General features: G+C 41.3%; 1 protein-coding gene across 7 annotated transcripts in view; it reads left to right on the top strand.

The window, feature by feature from the left end:
* MICU1 (mitochondrial calcium uptake 1) overlaps positions 1-16,363 on the top strand; it is a 110,526-nt gene that overhangs the window by 45,243 nt on the left and 48,920 nt on the right. For 5 of the 7 annotated variants that reach the window (XR_012674237.1, XM_075154125.1, XM_075154126.1 and 2 more), the window contains one exon: positions 13,242-13,356. The exons of the other annotated variants lie outside the window; for them this stretch is intronic. Coding sequence is in view for 3 of the 5 variants with exons in the window: in XM_075154125.1 (XP_075010226.1) it covers positions 13,242-13,356 (115 nt within the window). In the remaining 2 variants the exon portion in view is untranslated. The remainder of the gene's footprint in view (positions 1-13,241; positions 13,357-16,363) is intronic. 7 annotated transcript variants of the gene reach the window in all.

The following is a 16,363-nucleotide window of genomic DNA, read 5'->3' on the forward strand; positions in this document are numbered from 1 at the left end:
CTCCCCCTGCCACAAACCCAACGTCTGCTTTTCATGGTTTTAAAAAACCAAAAAAACCCCAAACAGCAAAAAAGTACATCTATTCTTTGCAAAATATCAAATGTTTCTCCCTCTGGTTTATGACAGTCTATTTTGCATCCGCTCACTTTCATCATTTTATCTTGTCAAGCTATCGCACTCATCCCTTAGGCTTTACATAAACAAGATTTGTTTGTAGGGAAGAAATGCTGAATCCCACACTATTTTTGCTAATCATTCCGCTGTTGCTGAGCGCTCTGCGGTCGGTTCCTATCACATTGGATAAAAGATCCAAAGGCAATCCCTTTGCTGGACTCAACTTTCTGTTCCTCTGCCCCTCAGCGCTGAGGGCTTGAATCGCAACGCATTTGGATGTGGTGGACACAGTTGCCACACAGGGGTGTTGGAAACCCACGGTCAGTGTTTGAGGTACCGTGCTCGACTGTGCGTCGTCGTCCATGCTCTTAGGATCTTGCCATTCAGCGTGGTGAACATCTATGCTGGCTGAAGGGTGGAGAACAGATAGCCTTTGCCTTTGACTTACGTGCTAACCACCTTCGCTCTGACCTGTAGCAGAGTGAAATTGCTTTTTATATAACTTACAGATGTCGGTGCTGCACTTGGATATCTACGTGCTGTGGTTTGGAGAGTCTGAAAGTGAGGCAGCAGATTTAGGGTACTGCAGTGGACTTTTCTTTATTGTTATCTTCTCCTGGGACCTATTTTTTCCACAGTCTAATAACACCCAGCAGAGCAGTTTGCTCTGTTGAAAATAAAGAAATAGAGGTTCTTGTTGCTTAAAGACACCTTGGGACTGGCTAAATCTGGCTGTGGCTATTAGGGTAGTGGTAATGTCCAGGTGAGAGGATAATTTGAGGAGAGTATAAAATAAGTTGGCCTTGGCTCTCCCTTGGTAACGAAAGCAGCTGACAGTAGATTGATCTGTCTGATAGCATCTTGTTCTCATTTTACTGCTTGCTTTGGGTTTCAGTTTAAAAAACAACACTGTCTTTACTCAGTCAAGCACCAACTGAGGTGCTGCAGAGCTGACCTTACTCATTCGAGTTTCACTTGCATAGTAGCACCTGAGGGATAAAACCTTTTTGCATCTCTTCCTCCTTGCCTGTTTCCAACTTCGTATTCCTCTTGGGTTATCAAAGCATCCTCTACCCGGAGACAACTTTCTGGCGCTTTCCCTTTGTGCGTTGGTGGAGCTGATGAGCTCAAGCAGAAGGGTAAGATGTCCATCGTTCCCCTAAGCGTCCTTGGGAATGTCGCGCAGAGGTAATGGGACTTGTGGTACAGGTGTGAGCTTAAAAAGTAATAGGCCTGTTCACCTGGAAATTTCCTCTTCGTTTTTAAGGTGAAAGGAGTTTGTGAGCAGTCAGACACAAGCAAGCTGTACTGCTGAAAAGTACTGACAATCTGCAGGCTAGATCCTGGCTGAAGCGTAGAAGAGAATTAATTTTTGTTCCAAGCGAAGATGCATACCCAGGGTTGCATGCAAGTAATAATTTAAAAAGTGATTCAGTTAAAAGAATAGAACCAGCTGTGCAGTCAGTTGCATTTTAATTACATATTACAGGACCATGTTTAAAGTATTGATGTGAATTTTGAGCATGTATGTTTGAGATTTAAATGCTACAGCATTAGTAAGCAGATGTATGAGCTGTTCTTTTCACAGAACCAATTTTATTTACATAAAACTACCATCAAAACAACTAATTGGCTGCCATGCAGTGATTGGGACTGGTCTTGCCAAAGGATTTTGTAGAGTGATGTGCCTATGTATTGTAATTGTGTCGGGTTTCTGAAGCATCTTGCTGTGCATGTGAGTGAATGCTATGGTGAGAAGACAATACCCGCTTTTTTTCCCTCTTCCTGCCCCTCCTTCTTCCTAGTGATAATTTATAGAGTTGTTGGAGAGGGAGGTAAATGTTACTGCCTTATTAATGGGAACAATGCTCCTGTAATTTGAGTCTAAATGCTTTTTCTTCACTCATTGTGAGACCAAAAACCCTGGAGACCTTCATCCAGCAAAAACCCTTGGTTAGATCTGTTTGCCAACATGAACTCATACTTTTCTTTGACCTGCTGCTGCGCTGAGTGTGTAGGAAGGCAGCTCTGTCCCTGGCTCCATTTTTGTCTAAGTGTGATGGTTTCTCCCCCAGGGAAGCAAGGTCTGGAAAGTAGAATAAAAGATGCATTCATTACTATTCATTCAGAGTAGAAAAAAAAAAATTAATCAGTCTGCAAACATTTCAAAGTGTTCATATTGGGTCTGAACAAAAGGCTGATGTGAGAATAGACACAATCGAATGTGTAGCTCAGGATGCTGTGGCGTGAAGGTGTCCAGACCACAACTGTTCATTTGCTCCATTTCCACTGTGTCTCTTTCCTCCTCTTGCATTTTGGCGGTGGGAAAGCAAATGCTTTTTTAACCCATCTGTAGGAGAAATATTTCATGTTGTCCCTTCTGTCGTCCTACCATCTTGAAAAGCATACCTCTGGTTAGGAGGAGTGAAGTCCTATTTAATTTAAGATGTGCTGTTCCCCTGCTGTATAATGTTAGGGCTTAAGAAAGGGTGCTTTTGAGAGTGATGTGGAGATGTTCTTTGCACATCTGATTTTCAAACTGAAAGATTGTGCTGTTTCATCACTCACTGCTTGCATCTTGCTTAGCAAGATGATGAATAAGCTCTCACTAAGTAGAAGTATGTATCTTAGCACATATAATGTGGCATGAGCTTCATTAATGTTACGTAAGTTGTAATACAGATTTTGTTTAAAATTTTCTTTTTTCATGCCCTCTCTGTTTACTTGATGGTTTTTTTGGCTTATGCATTAATGATTGACAAGCTTAACCTCTCAAAGAAAATTAGAAGTGATGCTGTTAGTGGTGTTCCTCTAAAGCATGAGCTGCATACCCACCCTGTTCAGAGCAAAATCACACCCTGTCACCTTTGGTGCGGTCCCTGTCCCAGCGCAGGGGAGCTCCCAGGCGTCCCGCAGCTGAGCTTTCAGCAGTGCAGCCTGGTGTAAAGGTGGGAGCAGAGGCAGAAAATGGATGTGGTGGGTGCACAGCATAGATCCGTCTTTGTGCGGTTGGGTGTTCACACCGAAGGTAAGCTGTAGTGCTTTTAAGAGAGCTCTAGCCTATTTAGGGGACACCCCCCCTCCCCCCGATGGCTTATTAATTTAATACAGAATACACTTGACTTGCTCTTTCTCTTCTCCTGTGGGGAAAATGTCTTGCTACTGTTTAATACGAACAAAAGCCTTCGAGCTACCAGCAACAGCTTACCCTCCTGCTACCATTGCTGCAGTAAGTAATTATAAAGGCTTTCAATGCCTTTTAATTAAATTTATGAATTAAGTATTTCCTGCCAACATTTATATTTACATCTCTAGATGTTTTTGGGATGCCTGAGAATAATGCAGAGCAATGGCAAAATGAAGGAAAAAGAAAATACTTCAGATGGTTTCTGTGCCTTTTCCTTGCAGGACGCTGTCCCTCTCTGCTTGGCAAGAAGTCAGTCCCTACCAGAGGCAGTAGGGTTGCTTGTAGCCAGGAGGGTCTGCAGATGAACAGTCCTCATCGCTTCACAAAAGGAAAGGCAGTTTGTACTTAAGCGTGCCCACATGTTCTGGCTACTAGCTTACATTACAAGTTTGTTTTCTGTTTTATCCTGGCAAATTGTTCAAAACTACATGTGCTTTTGTGTTGGCTTCTTTGATGTCTTCCATTGAGCTTCAAGTGTAGGAGGGGAAGAATCAGGTGAGGGCCAGGAAAACATCTGAAACTCACTCCCACTGTGTAATGCAGGCTTGTATCATGGACCAGCACAATGATTAGCTTAAACTACACTTAATCTGTCAAGGGGCTGTAACTGGAGGTGTGTCCATTAAAGAAGAGCTGCTGGGAGTCAGCTCAGGAGGAAGATTTCTTGCCAGATGATCTAAAGAGCATCTCAGGAGCACAGGAGCCTGAAAAAATGTGCTCAGGAGGGATCCCCATGAAAAGGACTTGGAGGTAGATGGACCATCCTTAGTACAGACTTTTCTGGTGGATTGAAGGATCTTGCTGCCACGTTTGAAAGAGGGGGAAAAGGGGGCCTTTATTCATTAGCCTGAATTTCTGGGGTCCTTTTCTTTGTTGTATAAGCTAAGGCTGGAGCATGAGACTTCCACCAGAGTGGCGTAAGCTGCTGTAGATCCAAGCTTGCAGCAAGCGAGACAAGCTCAAAGTCTTGCTGTCGCTCAGGAGTCAAACTTTGGATCAGAGCTCTGAGCTCCTGTGATCTTTAAATGCCTCTGAAACCTTCGTTCAAAAGGATGCAACTCTAAGTGATACCTTAACAAAAGCAAGCTATTGCAATTCAGTAAATAGCAGTGTAAAGTGCATGTGCAGTTGATTTACTGAGCTCATTAACTGAGAAGGATACTCAGTACTTTCTCTAGCTTAGATGCAATGAAAACAGGTGAGGAGTCCTCAAAATCCAACTGTACGAGGTCCTGCCAATGTCTGTTGTAAGAGTGTTTGAAATAAATGTGTCCCCAGTGTCAGCAGTTTGAGTTGTTGAGTCTAGGTTATGGCTTGCTTGGAGATATCTGGAAGCATACAGCTATCCCGGTCCATAATCCGTGTGGAACATCTCTCTCTAATTTCAGATTTCCTGCTTTAAATTCCTTCAGCTTCTGATCTTAGTGGAGGTAGTTTTTTACATAATAACGAGGAGGTGTCCTGTTACACAGATAATAAACTTACCCTCATCTGTACAAAAGTTCCTCTGCCATCCCCAAAAGTGTCCTAACGAACTGGAGGGAGATTCTTTCCTGTGACCCTTTGTGGAAGCAAGCAGAGATGCGGTTGATTGCAGACAATCAGCAAATCGGAGCTGAGCTGACACAATTTTTCTCTTCTTGACTTTCTTTGCTGACAGCAGTGACTGCGTGTGTGGGTTTCTTTGCTCGCTAGCTTTCTCCTCCCAGCCAAACTTGGTCCTCCCATTTCCTCTGGTTAGCAGTTTTGAGTTACTTTTGTGTTCCTCACTGCTTTTTCCTGCCTGTGGTTCACTGGGACCGGTGCGGACGCTGAACTGCAATTTCTTCTCTTGGCTTGTTTTTAATAAAAACGAATTTCATCCAAGAAAATGCCTAGTTGTTTCTAACACAGGTAAATGCATGGTGCACAAACATCCTGGGGGGACACCTGGGTTGCTTTATGTCCACGTACAGAACACCCTTCATCCTTCCCTCCCTCCTCTACGAAATATTTGTGGCATATTTCAGTTTTGACAGAGCTCTACTTGCTCTTATCTTTTTGTACTAAGCTAATTCTGTTGCTCGTTTTCACAGGACTCGTTTGGCAGATACTACTAAAATGCTCTGGTTGCTCTATGTCCTCTTTTATTCTGATTTCTAGGTATCTGGCAGGTGTTTCTTCCAGCTACTAATATCTCTGATACTTGTGTATTCTAATTACGGTTTGTTTTTTCGGTGTAACCAAGCATTCCCTCATTTTCTTCCCTTTTCTAACCTTCTCCCCCTTCCACCAGGATTTCTGGCAGGTACAAAGCAGACAGCATGTGCTTTGATTAGTTTGTGCTTCAGACCTCACAATATGCACTTTTCATGTGAAAGGGACAGTGTACGCTCACCCCTTCTCCCCGCTTCTTTAATAAATAATCCTGAATCCTCTCCTTGATCCTCAGCCTAAAGGATTGATTTCAGAATACTTAAATTTGCCTTGTTAAGAGTACAGTCCTCAGGGTAACCGTTAATATGTGGCTTTATTAACAGGAACATCTTTGAGGAAAGCTCAAATGTGTATCTCCCTGTCCTCGTATTTTCACCGTGTCTTTTGAGGCTTCTGACTGACTTTGCAGCTTGATGAGACTGTGAAAGAGCTGGCTCGGTTGGAAAATGGCTTTTTCCACTCGAGGTCACAAAGTTAGTTTTATTCTGTGAGAAAGGACAGCCGTTTCCCTGGCCAAATACTGTGGGGAAACATAATGTATTTGGATGTGTGTAAGTTTGGGGAAGGTTATTTTTGCAAACTTTCTTGAGTTTTTCAAGTTACAGAACTATGTAGGGTGAACTATATTAAAGAATATTTTAGGAAGAAGATATTTAGATGCTATAGTTCATAAGATGGTTTCTAGGAAAAGGAACTAGAAAGCAGGGGGAAATTCATTTAGTATTAGTAAATAAAGAGGGAAATGTACTCTAAATGCTTTGTTTGCCTTGTAGCTTTGTGACGTTAATGAAATCCATAGGGGAAGTTAGCAAAAAATAAGCAGCTTGGTGACAAAGTGCCCTTAGTGGGTGTATGCAGTCTTTTAATCAGAAAGTGGTTTATGGGGTCACTTTTGGCTTTCATTTCTTAGTTTTACTGGCATTAGATTAATGCTTAATACTTAAGGGAGCTCTGAAAACTCTGTCCTTGGGTAACATGGCGCTAGTAGGGAGAAGGGGAGAGGGAAGGAGGATGGATTGAGCAGGATGGGAGGCAATGTTTTAGGAGATGCTTGGCCTCACCGACTACAGAAGGAGGGCAGGTATGGATGGGAGAAGCAGGAGAAGAAGAAAAGAGGAGGGAGAGAGTGGAAGGGAACGGCAAGATTTTTAGTTGTATCTTAATTCAGTTCCTTAAACCACTTGCGAGTGTGATGACAATCTCTAATTACATGATTACATGTGGTTTTTCCCCAAACCCCTTTCTCATTTGGTGAGTGATTAGTACTGAGTGTGTGGCCCCGACCTCATTGTCTGAGCCAACGTTTAATATTTGCTTTCTATATAGCATTATTATTTTCCTCATGTACTTTCACACTGGAATTTTTATCGAAGAAAACGAGTGTGCATTATCAACATAATGAGTTCATCTTGGTAATGCGGGCTGCGATGAGGGAAAGCAGTATCTGGATTTCCATCTGGAGACCTAAACAGCCATTTAAATTCAAAGGTGTCAAAAGTCAACTCATTTTAGAAGCATGATTTGGGACACGAAGGACCTAATTTTAATCCTTCCCCATCAAATTTCTATGATGAACGCCGCTGTGGTTCTAAGACTGTGATTTCATTACCCTGCAGAGGACTGAGACAGCGCAGCGGAGGGAAGCAGAAGTGTAGACTGTCCCTTTTCCAAGGCATTTCCTATTTGCTTTTCCAGCAGGGGTTTCTCCCTTGCATGAGTGGGTCTGCTGCCTGCGAAGGGTCGGGAAAGTCTGTGTCATTTTTTTTTTTCTTGGTCGTACAGAATGCTGGCCTTGCGTTTCAGGTGCCGTTTGTTTTAAAGGCGATGAATATTTGCAGCCTTGCTGGAAGGAAGGAATGCAGATTTCTCTTTCCAGTCTCAGGAGACCACCAGTAGTAATAATTGCTGCCTAATTTTTGATTCCCTGTACGTGTCCAAATTCAAATGCAGAGGGAGAGAGTATGCAGAACGACTGTATTTTTGTCCCCCTCTGTATACATACAGATCAAATAACTCCCAAATCAAAGATTTTAAAAAAACTCTATATTAAAATATACTTTTGAACGGTCATAAGCTGCAGTATTTATCTGCCAACAGTAAATTTCAAGCAATCTTAGTAAATTATCTGAGCCACTAGGAATGATATTGTACACTTTTCCACTGCAAAAAAAGTGATATAAAAAATCCCAGGCGGTGCATCTAAAATGACTTACTTTGCATCCACATTATAAAGCTAGCTTTAAAAAACCTAAATTCCTCTACTCTCCCCCAAGTCCTTTTTTGTCCTTGTTTCACAGTGTGGAGGAATCTCCCCTGCCTCTTTTTCCCTAAAGGGCTTTTGAACATCTGGGCTAAAAGGCTCCATTTCTAAATCTGATTCTGAAAACCTTTTTATTTCTTTATTTCAGTTTTCCTAATGTAGGTAGTGAGGTGCCAGCATGAGTTGTCATGAAATCTCTAAATACATGGCTTTGGTTCTTTGGAGTCTGTATCTTCAAAAAAATGAGCAAAAATTAAACATCTCCCTCATTTCAGAGCCTCCAGTTTGGCATTTTGATGCAGACAGAGTTCAAAGCATTAATATTTTTAGTTACCATAGCAGGCTGCATTGCCTGCAGTTTACACTGGTGTTTCTTAAGGGTTTTCCCTTATCTGTCTTTTGTGATAGACTAATACAGAGCATCTGCTGCAAACGCATTAGTCAGCAAGTGTCTCGGTATATATTTCCCCAGATTTTTGACAGTCCTGCTTGGGAAGGAGCTAGTAGTGCGTGCCAGCACGATGCTGTTGTGCAGGCTCTGCTGGACCAGACAGATGGGAGCCACGTCTCTGCACATTGAAATGTTGTGTAGCGCTAATAAGATGGCAGGTGCTGGCTAATATTTTTAAAGATGTCAAACAATATGCCTGGTAGGTGCTAAAGTGTGTTTAAAATACATTAATTAAATGGATTGTCCAATAAATTTTACTAAAAGATTTGTTTTTCCATCCTTAGAAGGATTCCTAATAGCTTTTTATTTATAGGGCTGCTGCCTACTGATTTAAGCCCAAGGTATCAAGCCATGTGCGCGCAGGACTAATAGCGCATCATGTCTGTGCGTACTGCTTAATGTTATGTGCGCAAGTACTAATGTGGGGTTTTTTTCTCTCCTTAGAGAGATTTCATTTGTAAAGAGGCCTGTAACCCAAAATTGCAATAATATGGAGGGTCATCTTTACCTTATAAAGCCAGAAAACTCAGAAACAAGGAAAGAAATTGTCTGTATTAGGCAAACTTGTAACATAGATTTTTTGGAAACTCCTACTGTGGAAAAGAGAATATTTCAACACTGAACATAAAGCATTTTAACTTCTTTTCCTATATGTCTACAGCTAACCATAAAAGAAATATGTTAATAGACGTCTTTTAAATGGTTTGCATAACTGAAGGTGGTCAGTTGGGACTGAAAGAGAATTGCTTTGCAGCAAGGTGACTTCACTGTTTGAAACATTCATGGTTTTTTATTTGCTTACACAATATTAGTAACTTTAAAGTATTTCTTTTAAAAAGGAACAAACTGAGTATGATGACATTTGTCAATAAAAGATGGTTATGGTTCATCTAAAATTCCTTACTAATTTACAAAATTACTTTCTGGTTCTGGAGAAATACTCATTATCTTGCATGCACTTCGATATTTATTGTTGTCTTGGAAGGCATAAGTCCCTGTTGAGTGGTCACGTAAGGCTGATAAATTCCTGAAGCTTTGGTGTATATGAGTACAAAGGTGATGTTGAAACATAAACAAGTTATGTGAATGAATGTGCTGAAAGTGTTTTCTCCTCCAGATTGAAACACAAACTGTCGACTCTTAAGTGACTTACCAAGAATGTGTTCTTCCCAAAGTGGCAAATTAAATGCTGCTCATTAAGTAGTTTCTGGAATGCAAAATAAAGTGGAGCTGCAAGGATTTAGCTGATACGGCTTTTCTAAATGTGCGTTAGGAATGCAGAGGAAACACCAGCACCGCACCTTGTGTCCGTCTCTGCCTTTGCAGAGAAGGCATCCCTTAATTTGAAAAAATACATCTTTTTTTCAGATTTGCATAATTAAGTATTAACATGTTTCACTCTTCACTCAACCCTGGGAAAACAATTTTTAAATCCAAAATAAAGGTAATAATTGGAGAGGAATGGAAGGAATCGGTGGGGTTTTTTTCCCCAAAATCCTTCGTACCTGGGAGCTGTACCATGTACTTGGCTCGAGGGAGGCTCCAGCAGTAGATCCGTTTTGGGGTAGAACATATGAAGTTCGTGCTGTATCTTTGGGTGCTTTGCTTGCTCGTAGCCAGTCCGTAACGCAAGTGGGGAGTTGCCCGCATACGGCATGCGACTTGGTTTTTCTACAGCACACGGATCTGGGGGGAGGTTGGTCGCTGGTGTTGGTATGTTCGACCCATGTTCTGGTCTGTTTGTGGGGCTTGGAGCCTGCGTTGGAAAGGGCAAACCAAGCTTTGTATTTTGAAATGCAATCCTTTTTTTTTTTTTTTTTTTTTAACCTGTTGTCGATGTCTGGTATTGTAAGATAATCTGCCTGAATGCCTGTAAAAAGTTTCATTCCACTGAGACTGGACTGGCGGCTTTTCACTGAACTTACACAGCCATGCTTGTGCTGAAAGCAATGGTACATTTGGATTTCTTTTTCTTTTTACATGTTAATTTGGATGTTTGCTCGTTTGTGTGCTGGTTTAATACGAATCTACTGCTTGATTAAAAAATACATCATACTTGTAAAATGTTTCCTGTGGCTTGCTGACTCATGAATGCTCAGTTTTGAACATTTTTCAGGTGTGCTGAATTATCTTAATCAATTACTCTGGTTTTGGGAATGGATTTAACATAGGAAAAAATTCTTAAATGGAAGACATTTGTCTATTTTAACAGAGCACTTTGAGAGTTAGCTTGTATTCAGATACAGATCAGAAAGTTGTCCTGAAATTGTGTGTATAACTAATTTGTGAAGGTGACATGCCTCTAAAAGAGGATGGAGACTTGGAAAGAGGTTTTTCCCTACATTTTCTGATCCCATGCATTACCTTTCTGGCTAGAAGGGATGGTATAGTATGCTGGAAGGAAAGTAGGGGTAGAAAAGAAGCTCGAGGTCTATAGACAGTGGTTTTAGGTGTTAATGAGGTCTGACTTTGGGTTTCTCCACCTTGAACTTTGAGGGATCGCAACAGTCGACGTTACACTTTGGAAAGTAGGTAGATGGATTTTTTTTTTTAAATTCTATTCTTTTTTCCTGGGGATTATAATATAATTCTGTAGAATACAATGTTTTATGGCGGGGAACAACCCCTGAGAAGGATGCTTTAGCCTTTCCCGTAGTGGGACGAGCTTCCCATGTGCTTTGTGGAAAGCAAACACGCAGCTTCTCAGTGAGGCAGAAGAAAATAAATGGGGAGTTGTGAATTTTTTTTAAACTTCTGTCCTCTTAGTCCTGAGAGCCTGAGTATCTTATTGATCGGGTCAGTTGTTATTGTAGCAACTTAGCTGCATGTTTTTTCCCCTATTAAGATCAGTGGGAGAAATTCCCTTTCCTGTTAGCTGCAGGCAGGCTGGGCACTGTGGTGACAGCCTACGTTCCCCTTCCCCAGGTTTCTGACAAGTAGGTGCTTGTTTAAAATAAATCTTTTTTTTTTTACTTTGTTTGCTCAAAGTAAGTTGCAAATGAGTAAATGCTTCTCCCTCCCATCTGTCTAATCCTGTGTATTTTAGAGAGCGATTAATTTAATAGCTGTTTTTATTGTTAGTGTCTGAATGTGGTTTTCAGCTTATGAGCAATATTTTGAGCTGTTTGATGCTGACGATGAATTTTAGGTGCAGAAAAGAAAGCCATAAAAGTTAATAAACTGGCCTCTGGAACTTTTTCATGGGATCCTTTGAGCGGGTGAAGTAGGCTGCTAATAGCTAGTTTATGATAAATGCAGCTAAAGACAGGCAATCGGAGGAAGGGGCAATAAATCACACGAGCAGGTGAGATGCTGCTGGCAACACCACCAGCAGCAATCACAGAAAACTGCTTTCTCCGCAAATCCTGTCTTCAGTTTAAAGGAAAACCAGACATTGTTTATTTGTCCTTAACACAAGCATCAGTGTAATTTTGCTTCGGATCCATCTTGATGGGAAGGGAAGCAAAAGCATATTTTTCAGTAAATGATACTTCAACCTGGTATCCTGTAAGCATAAATAGCAGTTATCTTGCATGAAATGAATGCCATTAGCATGTTGTCTGCTGTTAGTGATTCACCTCTTATTAAATTCCTGATGCTCTCCAGATGGTAAAGGATGAGCTGCTCGGAAGAGTTTTCTTTGAGTAGAGCTGAACTTTTTTTTCCTGAAAACTGTTTTTTTTTTTGTGATCTATATGATTATTTTTGTCTCTTTTCTTGTGGTTTCCGAGCCAGATACGGGTTAAATTTTCATCTAAATTATTAGCTGAGCTCATCCCCACTCTGCAGTCCCATACAATGGTGAGTTCTCTCTCAAAAAACAAACAAACAAACAAACAAAAAACCCAGCCCTGAGGTGGATGAGAAACATCGGCTGCAGACAGTGGGTCTGACCCGGAGAGGCTACGTGCTAACTCTTGCTGGGATATCTATTCAGGCTTCTTAGCGGTGCCCAGTCAAAGCAACGAGCTGGTTGCTTCAAAATTTTCTTGCTCTTCGCAAGTCTAACCGTTCAACTCAATGTTATGTTTTGCCTGCTAATTTTATTGTCGGTTAACCAGTTTTCTTTCCTTTATCTTGTATATGATGGGATCTCCGCTAGACAGAGGTAACGGTGGGGGACAGTTGTGTAGCTGGACCCTCGTGTGGTGGTGTTTGTCAGTGGTTTTTCCTAAAACCGCTCCTAAATTCAGCCTTGCTTTCACCACGCTTCTGTGCTTGCATGACCTGGTTTCTGTGGAATAACCTCATCCATGCCTACTCTCCTTCATATTAATGTCATTTTCCTCCGTGTGTGAGTGTGCCTGCTCCTGCTATGTTCTCAAAATCGGTCACCGGTGTGGATTTCTTAACAGTTTTATGGATCCTTTTCAGTCTTTGAAGCTTCAGCGAATCAAAGGGACGTGGATTTCTAGCTTAGTAAGGGAGATTAGCTGATAAAACACAGTGGTATTTTCTATTAAAACAAGGCGTTGAAAAAACTGGAGCGAGAGAGATTGAGATTGGTATTGGTCCTGGTCCTCCTAGTGAGCTTGCGAAACACACACCTGAATCGTGTGCTTCTGATAACTACACATTTTTGATAACTTTGATCATACTTTGTATTCATGTGAAATAGTTGGCTACTGCTACAACAGAGTATAACTGAAACGCTATTAGTGAAATATAGTAATTTCCTTTTTGAATCCTATATTAAAAAATCTGTTTTTCGTAACACTAATCTCTCAAAGATTCAGACAATTTTAAGCAAAATGGACTTCATTTTACTTATCTGTATTTCAGCTAGGCTAAACCGACTAATCAATATTGTGCAATTCCTTGTCCGTCATTTGAGATGGGGAAGCACTGGTCTTTGCAGAGCATTTCTGACAGATTTGAAGGCTGGAAAAGGTCCACTGAATATGAATGGAGGTAGTAGGGGTGTGTGTACGTGGAATGGCTTGTTGGTGGTAAGGATACAAATAAAGCCTTCCGTTTCTCTAATTGATTGCTTTATTTTCTCTTTTTGGGGTGTGGGTCGGATGAATAAATAGAAATTATCCCAGGAGCGAGAGAGGTTTGCCGATGAAGACAGCATATTTTATGCGCTTGGAGAATGTGGACTCATTTCTTTTTCCGACTACATCTTCCTCACGACAGTCCTTTCCAGTAAGTACAGGGTTTTTTTTCTCTGCAATTACTGCTTTTTATGTTTTGGAGGTTTACAAGCAATGAGTTCGTTATTGTTGTCTACATACATTGCCCTAAAAGGAATTCTTGATTGCTTGAAACTCGAGTTGAGTGAATAATTGCTATTGCTTCATCTGGTTTAGTCTTAGCTTTGAGTGGTTCAGAAAGATAAGCAGATCGATGACTTCTGAAGACTTATTATAAAATGTGGCAACATTTTTTTTGAACGAGTCATTTGACCTGCTATTCAAAACTGTAAATGGAGTTGTGTTCTTGAGTTGTCTTCATATGATGCTCTTGTGTTTAGATAAATATTGCTTTCCAGCTCTTCATTGGTTACAAGACTGTTCAAACTCTCTTCTCCAGCTGTGTTTTCATTTGGGTAAGCTCAGGCTTGTGTGTGATTTAATCCAGTGAGGAGAGAATTTAAGCTGTTTACATTTCAACAAGTATCATCAGATACCTTCTGTCTTTTCACCCTGCTGCACTTGACTTGCATTTGTGGTATTTCTGTGTTCTGCTAATCTGGTCGAGCAAAGTCTTCTGCAGTTGAAGTGCTGGCACTTAAAAGCTTGCTTTGGTGGCAAGAAACAGTGAAACTGAAGCCTTTGGTAATGTCAGTCGGCATCTCTAGACTTTCTTCATGGGGAAGGCAAGCTCAAACTCATTTGCAGAGTTTCTCTAGCCTCTTGGAACGTGCTGCATCACAAACAGGAAAGTCAACAGAAATTCCAGTTATTTTTCAGCCCCATTAGAAAATGTAAGGTAATGGGGAATATGCCACTGTCCAAATGAACTTGAGACATTTTATTTTTAGACTTTCAAAAAGAAAAAAAAGAAAACTTGGCCATTTAATCTTGTAAGTATCTGTTTCATGATGACCTGATTACAGGAATTAAAAAGCTGGGCACTTCCCAGTTTACTGTAGACTCCCATTGCTACCTGCTCTGTGCTGTTCGGGGAGTCAGCTGGGTCATTCGCTGATGTGTTGTAAAAGCAACAGGTGCTTTATTTTTTCCCTCCGTGTTCTTGCATGCTGTAACATGGACAAATGAAAGAGGCAGCTCTTCTTTTACTGAGGATCTATTACCAGGGAGAAGCAATGTTCAATGTCTTGGTTGTTGTCAAATGGACGTGGTGGGGGAAGACGTGTGTGACCTTCATGTCGTGAAAACAAGCACTGAGAGAGAAAGCTAGTTCAAGCCAGGGAATTTGTTTTATGATTTTAATCTGCTTTTTTGTTTGACTGAGTCTCAGAACTGACTCCTAAGACTTTTGCCGTTCCTTTCTTACGTTAGTCTAGCCTGTGTCGAAATTATCTAAGGTATTTTTCACTTGTGTAGCGAGGGCTTTTCATCTCCACAGATGACAATGAACTCTCAAACCTATAGTATTGCATTACTGAATGTGGTTTAGAAAACGCTCGTGCCCTTGGCTTTATGGCTGTGCTGGTGGTGAACAACCCCCTAATCAAGTACGCAGGGCGCAAAATTAATTTCATGTGCTTCCACAGACAGCAGTAAGAGAAATTGTTCTTGCTTGGTTTAATTTCTTTGTTGTGAGAATAAAAGAACAGGGACCCCCTTGTGTTAGAGTAGCAGCCAGCCTTGTTTTGGAGGGCTATGCGGGAGGGTCGGGTTTTTTCCCCTCTTGTTCTTGGGCTTTTAAATGTGGTCGCAATTACTGGGGAATCAGACTAACAAGAGGAGACAGAATTGGGTGGTGTGTGCTTTGTGGAATGGTGTGAAGGGTGGGCAAAGCAGGAGTGTTCAGAAAGGAAAAATAAAAAAAGAGAGAAGAAAAAAGTGTTCCAGGACTTTTAGGCTGACTTTTAGGTATTTGGGGAGTTTGCTGAATGGTTATTGAAGATGGAGGAATGTCTCTGGAGCTACTGTCAAACAATGATTCCCCAGAGGAAGAGTTTTGGTTTCATTTTTAAAGCAATTGCTTTTATAAAAATAAAACTCCCAAACAAACCTTGCCCTGTGGCTAGATAGAAAATTCAGTTATGCCATGCTGGTTTACTTTCCTAGTAGTAAACATTACCTTGCAGGAATCCAGTAGTTTCTGATTATTTTTTTTTTCCCTGGGAAATAAAGTAAAATAGAATGAGGAAAGTACATCTTAAACCTGACAGTTCAATATTGGTTTTCTCACTGTGTTGTTTAAATAACCCAAACATTAAGAAGGTATCTGGACGAGAGCGAGCTGTAGATTACATCAAATAGCTAAAAGCCACTAAATATTGAGAAAGGAAGGTGGCATATTGAGTGCTAAAGCAGAATAATCAGAAGGGGTGTGTGAGATTGGGTCTGGGGGTGGGAAGCAGGAGGGAGAGCTGCTCCTCTGCTCTGCTCAGAAGTGATGGGGAGAGATCAATCGTGGTCTGGTCTGGCTTGTGGAACTCAAAACTGATCAATGATAACCTCTGAAAACAAGAAACCCGAAGGGCTTTGCGGTGGTGTGCTCCTCGGGAGGGTTGTGCCCAGCAAGTCTGCTGAGATGGCTCCTGCCCATCTCCCTGGCTCTACCAAAAGCACTGCCGGGCTTTGAGAGTGCTTCCCACAGCTTTTCATTTAATTTGTCTTTGCAGCTTCAGCTGAAGCTTGCTTCAGTTGTATTCTCTGAAGTGTTGCCTGCGCTGCAGCTGCCGGGGAGGGAGAGGAGGAGAGAGGGCCGGAGGCTTCCTCTATATGTTGCTCGCAGAGAGCTGTTTGCATATTGCACAGAAAATGAAGTCTGTCACCGTATTTTATTTACAAGTGGTTTCTTGCTCTAGCACTGTCTGTTCTCATCGGTTGCCGTGTTTCTGTTAAAATGTATTTTTAAAACAGCTAATAAAATAGCATTTAACTGCTTCAGAGAGTCAGCCTTCTATTAAAGGCAATGAGAGCTGAGTGGCCTTGAGGATACCCCATGGTTTTGGTTGCTTCAACCTCTCCCTGTGTTTTGGGGCAGAGGTAGAAAGACAAGCAAAGTACGGGCT

Source organism: Calonectris borealis, chromosome 7 (genome assembly GCF_964195595.1).
Source record: "Calonectris borealis chromosome 7, bCalBor7.hap1.2, whole genome shotgun sequence".
NCBI classification, from domain to species: Eukaryota; Metazoa; Chordata; class Aves; order Procellariiformes; family Procellariidae; genus Calonectris; species Calonectris borealis.